At 39.6% G+C, this 11566-nt stretch overlaps 1 protein-coding gene across 1 annotated transcript in view; it reads right to left on the reverse strand.

Annotated features, from left to right (window-relative positions):
- Positions 1-8571, reverse strand: part of LOC146619372 (calpain-5-like) — a 31947-nt gene extending 23376 nt beyond the window's left edge. Inside the window, exons 1-2 of the mRNA XM_085371208.1 lie at positions 8412-8571; positions 1296-1455 (exon numbers count right to left, since the gene is read on the reverse strand). Coding sequence (XP_085227334.1) covers positions 1296-1451 — 156 coding nt within the window. The 5' untranslated portion in view covers positions 1452-1455; positions 8412-8571. The remainder of the gene's footprint in view (positions 1-1295; positions 1456-8411) is intronic.
- Positions 8572-11566: the final 2995 nt, after the last annotated feature.

An 11566-nucleotide genomic window follows, 5' to 3' on the forward strand; every position in this document is an offset into this window, starting at 1 on the left:
GTTGGCCAGAGGGGCCGATGGCGCGATATGGCAGCCTCGCTTCTGTCAGTCTGCCCCAGGGCAGCTGTGGCTACAACCGTAGCTTGCCTCCACCAGTGTATGAATGTGAGAGTGAATGAATAGTGGTATTGTAAAGCGCTTTGGATGCCTTGAAAAGCGCTATATACATGTAAATCCAATCCATCATTGTACCGGTATTACCGTGAACGGTATAATATGGCCCAGCCCTAGTCACAGTTGTATTTAACTGTTATATTTAACAGGAACAGTTCAGTCAAAAGCTTCACAGAAGGTGCTTTTTGCTCAGGGTGAGTGTGAAGACGACCAGTTGTAAAGCACTTCACACCGGTCACAATACAAAAGTAAATTCAAGTTCCTTTTGTTCAGTAACTACCAGAAACTGCTTACAACATGAACACACACACACACACACACACACACACACACACACACACACACACACACACACACACACACACACACACACACACACACACACACACACACACACACACACACACCTCCTTGCTGTTGACTTGAAATTCCATGAATTCCTCTCCCATTCAGCCGCTTTAACCTCTCCTCTCTTTATATGGAGCCTTGTCTCATGATCACCGCCGCCATTCCCAGCCTACTGCCTCTGTCCGTCTCCACCGTGAATAAACAGCTGACCCTTCGTCTCTGATGTATCACTAACTCTCCACCTTCTTTGAGTTTACTGTGTTCTTCTTTCACACAGGCATAAAATAAGAGCTCTACAAAAGATCGCCAGCGCGGATGATTATGCAGATGATCCCACTGAGCTGTAAAAGATGGAAACAAGCAGCAAACACTGAGAACTGCAGTTCCTCTAGTGGCCACTTGAGGCTGCCTTTATAAGAAACTCAGTCCCCATAGCTCCCATGTTAAAATGACCACCTTTTCAGCAGAAATAAACATGTTTAAAGTGTGTGACTAAAAGCAGGGCTGGCCTCTATGGATAGTTTCCCCTTTTATAACGACTCTGTGAGGGCTTATTCTCTTTTATACCTCATCTCGGGGTTATATGAGCAGCTGTAGCTGATATTTAAAGACACTGAAACAGACCTCACAACCGTGTTTGTTTTCTGGCCTGTTACGTGATACAAACCATCAAAGAAAATATATTTTTTAAAATACTGCTAACCTGACTGATTTCACTTTGCAAAATATCATCTGTCATCATTATTATTATTTTCCACATGTATACAATACGTATCAGAATAATTGTGCAGCACTACTACTTCCCCTCTCGGTAAAACATTATTTTCACTCACATTTGGCCTTTTCCAGGTGACTCGCCCAATTTGATTTCGCTGGTAGAACAGAGACTGGTCGGAGGTGGGGAACAGAGGGTCTTCAAACAGAGTTCCTTTATGCTGGCACTGCCTCCTCAGAGCAGAGAAAGACTGACCCTCGTACGGCACCGCCATCCTCCTGCACAGAAACAAAATGCTTTACAATGAAGCACAAACAGCATTTACACGATATATAATTACTGACTCCTCACTATCAGAGGGCTGTGCTGTGAGGAAGGATAAGGGGTTTAATTAGTTAGCCTCCTATGAAGTGTTGGGAAATTTATCAGCATATGCAAAACATGAAAAGACTGGAAAACAGTATCACCATTGCATTCACTTGTAATTATGCCATGTCGTATTGACTCACAGGTTTGCTCCCTTCCCTTGCAGGCTTTGGTCTTACTGACCTTATTCCTCACACACACACACACACACACACACACACACACACAGTCTGTGTAGCGTACTGAACCTCTTTATATTGTTCTAATATTACAGTTTTATGTGAAATGACTGTTCACACCATATGACCGTGGAATGGGGAATCGCAGCTTGACACATCCAATCAATAACCGCCTTCACTTACTGCACAGACAGATTGTTGATGTTACAGTAAGTGAATTCAGATAGTATCAAAAACATATCTGACTATGTTGAATTTCATTTCAACCACAACACATCAAATGAGTCTGTCTGAATTTAGAGGTCAGTCTAAAGGAAGAGACTTCACCATAATCTAATTACATGGACAATATATTTACCATCTGAGGCAAAACCAACTATTTAGCCACTATACAACCCTAAACCAACAGCAGCATGATTAGCATCACGAGTCATGTTTTAGGAGGGTGTGTGAGTGTGCAGGAAGGGCTGTATTCTTAATAAAACAAAAAACCTCTTATTAATGATAAAAAGCCATAACGACTGATTAATCTTCTATATTTCCCATTAAAACAGTCAGAGATTTCTAAGAAGCCTCAGTGTCTCCTGATCCTGTTCAAGGCCTCACACTGCACACAGAGCTGTGGATGAGGATTAATAACAAGGGAGTACTTCTTTAAAACTCCTTAAACATGCACAACACACACACACACACAAGATAGTCAGATCATCACCAGTCATGTGACAGGATAGCAAACAGAAACTCGGGCGGTCATGTTTGACTACGGATCGGCAGCAAAGTAAATACACGATCAAAGTTTCATGCCTGTGTGAAAGTGTAGTGACATTAAAGCCTGATCTGACCAAAAACGTCCTAACAGCAGCTTCAGCTTCCTGTCAGATAAATAAAAAGTGAGACAAAAAGAGGAAGGGCTGTGATTTGTTTCCCAGGTGGAGAAACCAGAGGCCTGCTGAGCACTAAAGGAATATTTTTATTTTGTTTTCCAGGAACGGGATTGCATCCAGATTCAGAGTGACTCACTGAGGTTAGAGCATGTTTTCTCACACTGATCTACAGAGAAGGACTGACCACAGGACTTCAGCTGAAAGCATTCCTCAATTAAACACTGTATTCATTGCAGGAGAGCTGCAGATGCCACTTAGTACTGCGATGTTCAGATATTCAGGATACATTAAAGGCAGATTTTTTTTGTTTTTAAAAAGTGACTACCAGGTAAAATAAGTCACTGTGGCAGGGCGTGGTTTGTGGCTCAGTTGCAGGGGAGGGGTGGATCAGTGGGTTCAGGGTGTGGTGTCAGGACAGGCTGATCAAAACAGGTGCTCTTCAACACCTGGTCATGCCTTCCCCATTTCCATAGGGTCACAGCTGTGTGCTTCGGGTCCTTTTTGTGTCACAGTGGTGCCGAAACCCAGGAGCTCATCGAGCCGGGGCATGGGATAAGCATCAAACTGTGACAGTCACCTTATTTATAAGGACACTCAGAAACAACTGTGCTGTACAGCTAAAAGAATACAATAAGAAAATCAATAAAACTGAAAACAACAAATGAAGTCATTAGAACTGAGTCGCATTAAAAGACTCAGACGCTAAACAACACGTACAGGCAGGACAATCAGCCTTCAAAACAATGCCACAGTTATGAAAACTGACATGCGCATGTCATGCATGTATGAAAATTACTGGACTGACATGAATCTACCTCTGCTCAGACTGAGCTCCCATGCAGACTCTTCACTGGAATCATCAGGCCCATTTGTAGTGATATCACTGTCAAATAAGGCCAATAAACACGGAGATGATGCTGAACAGAGCAGAATAATGAGCGCGTGTGTTTCCCCCAACAAATTAGATTCCTGCTTGGTGGTCTGGTTCAATAAACACAGCCACAGAACGGATTTCCCGAATGATGCAGAAAACACTGAACAAGTGCACGGCCTCCGTTTTAGTTTACTTCCTGTTTTATTTGAAACTTGGCTCCTCCTTTGTGCTTTTCCCACTCGATGGAGTATTAGGGCCAGATTAAGAAAAAAATATATTATCGACCATTTTGACACTAAAGTCGAAATCTCGGGATTAAAGTCGTAATTCTACTTTGAGAAAAAAACAACAGAAATCTTCACATTTAGATTTTTTCCCCTAAGAATACATGTTCAACGTTATTTTTGACTTTATTCTACAAAAGCAATCTAATTTTTTTTCTAAATGTAGTCTAAACTCTGTTGTGCCTTAGCGCCTCTGTCAGGGCCGGCGTTTTATCTTACTCCCCCTCGTTTGTGTTTGTTACAAACTATTATTTCACCGGAGTTCATTCCCGTGTCTCAGGAGCTTTTGTTAAACGTCCCCGTTTCCTCCCGTCATCAGCACACAGAGTCCTCCTGCCAACATTTACTAACTACAAACTAAACGTGACACACTTATGGATGTAAAATGACTTTGATAAAACTCAAAACACTTTAAATATTTCAAGATTTAAACTGAAGACCTTTATATTCATGTGGACAAACATGAACATACAGTTAAGCCAAGTTCGCATGACGCGTGACAAAAAACAAAAAACAGTAAAACGACCAGTAAGACAAAAAGAATAAAGTTTGAGAAATATAAAAATACTGAACTTACATCATGCAAATAATAACTTTACATTTTTAGATCCTCTAACATGAACTTATTTATTGCTTTTTAAATGCAGCTGAAATGAACCTTTATTACTTGGGTTTTATCTGCAGAGCTTTTAAATTTCAGAAGCGCTTCTACAGAAAACGGCTCGTAAGACATCTGAAGGTTGAGCGAACGTAAGAATAAACATCAAATGTACGACAGAGTGAAAAAGAACAGCCAGTAAACATTTCTGAAGGGAAGCACGCAGACCCTGAGTGGATCTGAGCGAGCGTCTGTTTAGAAGAAACCACTGTGACCTTCTTCAGCAGCATTACTGAGCAATGACTCACTGCCTGATGGGAGGAGGGGGACGCTGCGATTTTCTGTGTCTCGTATTTACAGCCATTTTTAATAAGTCGTGGCAAATTAGTGGCACCAATAACAGATTGATCACCAATAAGATGGCGTCTCCACTGATTTGCATGAACAGTTGATTTGCAGTTATTTGACTTGAAGATGAAAGTAAAAAATGTTTCAATACTACTTTTGTTTCTGGGGGTCTGTCATTGTTCCTCAAAATGAATGTAGTTATATATAAGTTCCTGTTTTGAGGTGGTTTTCCTACGTGACTTCATCAAGTTTATTCAGATTTTATGAATGTAAATGTGTTAAAGAGACAGCACGTTGTTTCTAAGGACATTAAAATGTAAGGTGTGATGATATAAAGCAGAGGTGATGTACGTTTATATCCTGTTACGGTGGCAGACATTCACACTGAAGTGCAGAGTACACACCAGTACAGCTGTGCAATTAAATGTGAATTTGATTTACAACCTTGGCTTTCATTGAATATTTATATTAAACAGGATAATAAAGATAAATAATTATCGTGCTGCAGTTGGTATTGTAGTAATGCTCTCATTTCATCACATCCTCTTCCTGGTCCCTCCATAAAAATCTCAACCCAGCAGAATTTGAATTAATGGAAATCCTCTTAATTAAAAGAACAATTTTTCATGTGTAAGATAAATAACTAATCTCAGTGCTGATTGAAATAACCTATTATGATTTCTGCCATAAAGGAGCAACAAAAGTTTAGAGTCTCGGTTTCAGACCGTTTTCCCCCCCTACAGAAGCCCCACCCACCAGCTGTTCACACTTACCCTTTGTAAGTGGCATCCAATCAGAAGAAAGCTGGCTTATAAATCCTCTAAAATAACGTTGATGTCAAAAGAGGACATCAGTTTCCAACAATGGCGGCAGCTAGTTAGTGTTAATATTACTCTTATTATTCTTAAACGTTTAACATATTTTCAGGCGAGAATGTAGCTGTGTAAACCTCAAATATCTGCTCAGTTTATCAAGACACCACATATTTTCAAAAGCGCTCCGACGTTTTCGGAGACGTCTGTTACCCACCAGCTCGATAGCTAGCCGGGGGCAAGGTCACTAGAGCCGTGAGAACACCGGACTCCCGGCAAATCGTTTTCAAACCCACCGCCATCTTTCACTACTCAGGTTAAACGTATATAAGTCACTTAGATAACTTCAAAATGTTATTGTTTGGCTTTTTTTTTAGTATTTTATTTGTTCCTGAGTAAATCGGTTTGGCTGAGATTAAAGTTATAGTTTTTACACAGCTGAATAAACGTCAAGCAGACAGCTGATTATCAAAAGTGTGAGATGCTCAAGAATATACTCCGGTGTCCTGTTATATTTTAGATAGCAAGGAGTTTGTTAAACTTCACCGAAACAATCTGCAAATTTCATTAAAATTTAATAAACTATCATCTTGTCTTTATTTTTAGTTAGCACCTTAAACACTTAAAGCTGTAAGCTAATGATAGTTATATAAGAGCAGATGCTGCTGGTGCAATAAGCTGTACGTTTTACATCCAATGGATGATGATCTGATTAGTCGACTAATCGCAAAAATAATCGGCGACTAGTGACTATCAAAATAATCGTTTGTGGCAGCCCTAGATCACGCCAATAAAACCAGTATAGCAAGACTTTATGAATCAGCAGATGGAGCTCATAACGCTTGAGGGGTCGTCCACTTTGGGCCAGTCGGTGCAACTTCGGGCTGAGTTTTATTAGATCACTGTGGCTCTGTGCACAGATTAATCTTTGTGCAGGCCCCCCAATCCCACACAGACATTCAAGCCCAGAGGTGCCACTATTGCTCACCTGGTTGAGCTGACACCATATACCAAAAGCTGGAGTTCGGTCCAGAGTACTTCCCAAGTGTCACTCCCCCTCAAGATAAATTGCTAAAAATAAATCTTAAAAAAAAAAAAAAAAAAAAAAACCAACTTGCCCTGTTTGGATTTATTTTTATCTGAATGGATTTATTTTCTATTGTTTTACATCTCTTTCATCTTTGTGCCTTTATTGTTTTATTCAGACTGCTATAAGGGCGTCTATTTAAAAGAGGGCTTGGGCTTTATCACCTACCCTGTTTACAAAAAGGTGGTAATAAACAGGTGAAAGAGTCAAACTATTTGTTTCACACAGAGGATGAAGTGAAGGGCTGCAAAAAAACTGAGTGCAACACATACAAGCATTCATTTGAACTACGAATAGTGCAAAGCTACTGTAAAAGAGCCCAAGAATAAAAATGTGGGCCGTACCTCATAACAAAACCCAATATTTATCAGATAACTGCAGGAGGCAAGGAAAGCTTTACAAATGCTCCCTAAGTCACCAATTACACCCTCTCAAACACACTCACACAGTCGACAGGAGCCTTTGAGTCACTCAGGTGAGGTCTAACAGACACTGATCGGACACCTGTCAGTCAAAACAGCCACGCCCCTAACTATATATATATTGAAATTCAAACAGGTGAGTTATTAACAAATCAACCCTCATTTTCAGGACTTTTATAGTGGAGAGCCAAAAATTAAAAAGTTGGTTTAGAGGTTTGGGGTTTTTCCTTTAATTTGTCACCCAATGGAATCTGCTAACCAATGCAATTTATTAAACTCAGACTTAAGAAGTCAATTTGTTGACAGGTTTATGCAAGAGGTGAAGGAAAGACAACATATTTCATTAGGTGTAGCGTCTGCAGCCGTTTCAGGACAAACACCTTAAAGACTCGAACACATCTGTTTACATCAGTCTGCTAATAACAGCTGCAGGTTGCTCGTCTTCCTCCTTCCAGCAGCTGTAAAGCTACTGTGCTGTGACGTGACTGGATTAACCCCTGGTATCTACAGACAGAGAGCTTTAACCATGGAGCAATAAGACCAATACCAGCCAGACATGGGTGTGGTTTTATGCGGGCACGAACACACAACGGATGTGTGACACAAACAGCCCAAAGCAGATGTTGAAACATCGCATGATGTGTGATATCATGTGACATCACAAAAATGCGTGTGGGATGAAGAATTTTCACAATAATCTGCACCACAGTCCACCTGCCTCACTCTGCCTCAGATGAGATGACATTAATGAAGACTTTCGATGTTTACAGCTTTGTAAAGACACCCGGAGAGAGATTAAAATCAAACCGGAAACTCAAACGTTAACCATCAAAATGACTTACAATATCCCTAAACGTTTCTTTCGTTATTCTTGAAATTACACAACGCAAACACTTCTATTCTATTTTATCTTTTGTTTATAGTCGAGTCTTATACCACGAGCTACACTACTAAACCCATTCAAAATCTTGCAACAATTTTTAATCGTTGCCTTTATTTTGAAGGGCGCGCCGGATGTGTATGTGAAAGCTAGCTAGCTTAAAAGATGAAGTTTTGCTCGAAGTTTTTTTTATTATTCCTAAATCTTGTGATCTTAGTGAAGGCGAGGAAATCGAAAGCGTGAACAAATACAGAGAGCCCTTTGCTGTAGGGCAGCTCTGTAGCACAATATTCATCTTTTTCCAGCGTTTTCTTATTTTAACGCAGACTCCAACAGTTCTGCGTCCCGTTTGCTAAGGAAAAAAGCGGCAAATTTAATAAAATATATTTGCATGAAAAAACAACAACCCAAAAACTATTTAATAAGAGTTCCAGAGTGATTTACGACTGCAGACGTAACTGCATTTCAGCACCGAGTTAGCTGTAACTAATTATATTCACCTGGAAATGGTTGTGTTTTGGTTCGGGCTCCCTGGCTGCTTCACTCCGCGTCTCTCGCTCTTTTCACGGGTGGTTTTGGCGTGTTCTCCCTGCTGTCAGCTCGGTGATGTGAGGACGTTTCTTTTGGTTACTTTGCGACCCTAAAAATAAAAACCACACAGAAACAGGCAGGAGGAGCTTCTGCGCTGCTGCTGTCACACCGACCAGCCCGCCTTCACCGAGGGAGGAGATGCGTTCACGTACCGCTCAGACAAACCACTCCTCTCTCCTTTAATCATTTTTGGATTAAAGCGCTAAATCGAAGTAGAGATTGAGGAGGGGTGGCACATTTATGAGATAAAAACTTACAAATTAAACTTTACAAGCAAAGTTACAAGAAAAAAAAAAGACTGTTTTTAAAAAGCTAGCAATTTTACAAAAAATACAGAGAAAAAAAAAGAATTTGTCAACTTTACTTTGGAAAAAATGTTTATTTTTAAGAAAAAAGTACAAATATATTAAAAAAAACTGTCAAATTTACACAAAAATTATAAGGAATACCCCCCCTAATTCTAATAAACTAACCAAACAAATAAAAAAACCTGTTAACTTTACACAAAAAATCTTAACGCTGTAAACAAAACACAGAAATAACCATTAAAAACTGTGAAATTAAATCAAATTAAAACAAATTCAGTAACAGCAGGTGATAAATTAATTAAGATCAGATGATTTTCATCACGGAATTATTTACAATTAAAATTTTAAACAAGAAAAACGTCTTACTGTGTTTTAAGTTGTAAGTTATTCATAGACGCGTTCCTTCTGAGCTTTTTGTTAAACAACGCTGACCTCTGGTGTCTGTTCCAGTAATTGACATGAGAGAACCATAAACACATGCATCATACTTACTACTTCTACTGCTACTACTACTATTGCTGATAATAAACATGAACATTTTAGCAATATTAATTGAAGTTTTATTTAATCAATAAATCCCGTGTCATTAAAATGCCTTCATGGAAAGAATAGAGACCACAAAGACAAACCCCTACAAGGTTAAGCAAATTATTTCAGAAAAAGGTAGCACAACAGAAACAGATAAAATAAAATAAAGCAAGAACTAGCAAGTAATATGACCTACAAAGACCATGCATAACTTTCTTCCTCATAAAAACCATTAGTGAGTCCTTTACCACATTCTTTTTATCTTTTAATTCAAGAGAAGTTTCCATAGACTTGGTGTAGGTGTGTGTGACAGATCACCTGAGCTGTGTAGTCAGGCATCACCTGGTGTTCTCTCCAAGGCTGCTGGTTCTCCGTTCTTTTTGCCACAAACTCCTCCAACTGGTGGATTCGCTGCTCCACCTTCATTTTTAAACCTCTCTTTTGTGTTTCAGATGTATCGCTACACTCTTCCACAACACCTGTGAGTACTGTCACCTCAGTGATTTTACAAAAGAGAAAGTTGATGCGTGTTGCCTGAAGTTGTTGCATTGTTCTTGCAGCTTCACACACACTGAGGCACTGGATTCATTACAAACTCATATCCAGGTGTTGCTTTTCTTTGTTTCCACAGCTTGTGCTATTCATCTTCAGTAAACCCTTTATTTTAAAAGAGGTTTCAAATCACAGTCTCTTCTGTGCTGCCATTACCTTCTTCAGATTTACTTCTATACAGTTTTAGGCTTTGCTTGGCCTATTTCATGTTTCATAGGTACCCTCAGCCCAGCTCGTTCAGATTAGCACATCTTATTTAGCATGGTCCAGTATCCCACACTCAAATGTGAATAACCAGCAATTAATCTGTGATTGAAGACACTTTTGCTAAGGCCAGAATGAACTGTTATGAGTTTAGGTGTACTCCCAGCTTACTTTTAGTACTTTCTGGGGAGCCGTCCATTTGTGTTTATAAAATAGAGGTCAGTGGTACAAAGAATCAAGACTCTGTATATCCGAGGAGGTGGTGCGTACATGTACTGTATCAGTGTAATCAACCACAGGCAGATACCTGTCTGCACAGGGAGAAATAACACAAGCAGATAATTACCTGTTTTCTGTGTTTGTTTATAGCAAGTAAAACAGTTTAAAGCAGCTCTGTTCAACACCTTAAAAGATGTAAAATGTTTACAATTTAAAACTGCATCTTTATTCTATATCTATATACCTTTAAGCCCAACTCATAATGGACTATCTTACTTTGGAACATAAATTCGAGAGAAAGAGAACACTATGGCGTTAAAGGGGTTAGGGTACTCCCTGACCTCACAGTCCATTTACTGTTATTCTGAAGTTGTGTGAGAAGTGCAGGTCGTACAGAAGGCAGGTGAAAACAAAGCCACTGTCAGTGTGACGTTATTAATCTTTAACACCATCACAGCAGAAGACATCCACAGAGTCATGTGAGAAACTGCACTTTACACTTTGCTGGAGGAAACTGTAGCAGCAGCACGAGCATCAGAGCCACGAGATCAGACTTAAAGGGATAACACGACCACATTAGGAAGGAACCACATCAGGTAAATATGAAACACGTGGGCTCTACTTTAGCTGCTTTATTTAAACTGTACTCATAGATTCACTCTTTTTGGTTTGAGTTAGTTTGCTGTGAACCAACTCACTCAACAGTTCACCTCATAAAATAATTTAAAAAGGCTGAGAGCAGAACTGAGGTATTTTCTAAAATACTGTCTCACTGTGGACGGTTTGTCATCTGATTTATTCGCACTGACTTGTTTCTCCTAAAGCTGTAGGGGTCCTGTGATGTGTTCAGGTGCTCTTTTATTGTGAGTAAAAAACCTGAATCATCACTTTAAACAGCTGACTTTGAATAGAAATGACAGTAAAGTCCTTTACAAGCACTCCTGTTACACCTTTAACAGAACAGAGTGGTTTTGCATGACTCACAATTTGATATACTCCTGATGCATCTTATATGGTGCGGCCAAGATGCTTGTTGTAATTAAATTTACAGCTCACTCAAGTATTTTACTCGTCAGAGCAGGAATTTGATGGAAGTAATGGGACTGCTTCTTTTTTTGGATCTTGCCACAGTAACTTTGCACGATACACGATTCACAGTAGTCTTTATTTTATCCTGGCTGTTTTCTGTAACAAGCTGTTTTAGCTTTTCGCCCTTGTTTGCATTTACCTTCTAAACTAAAAGCTTCTTACCA

Source organism: Diplotaxodon limnothrissa, linkage group LG14 (genome assembly GCF_057381915.1).
Source record: "Diplotaxodon limnothrissa isolate DT_005_m linkage group LG14, D_limnothrissa_male_GT1.1, whole genome shotgun sequence".
Classification (NCBI taxonomy): domain Eukaryota; kingdom Metazoa; phylum Chordata; class Actinopteri; order Cichliformes; family Cichlidae; genus Diplotaxodon; species Diplotaxodon limnothrissa.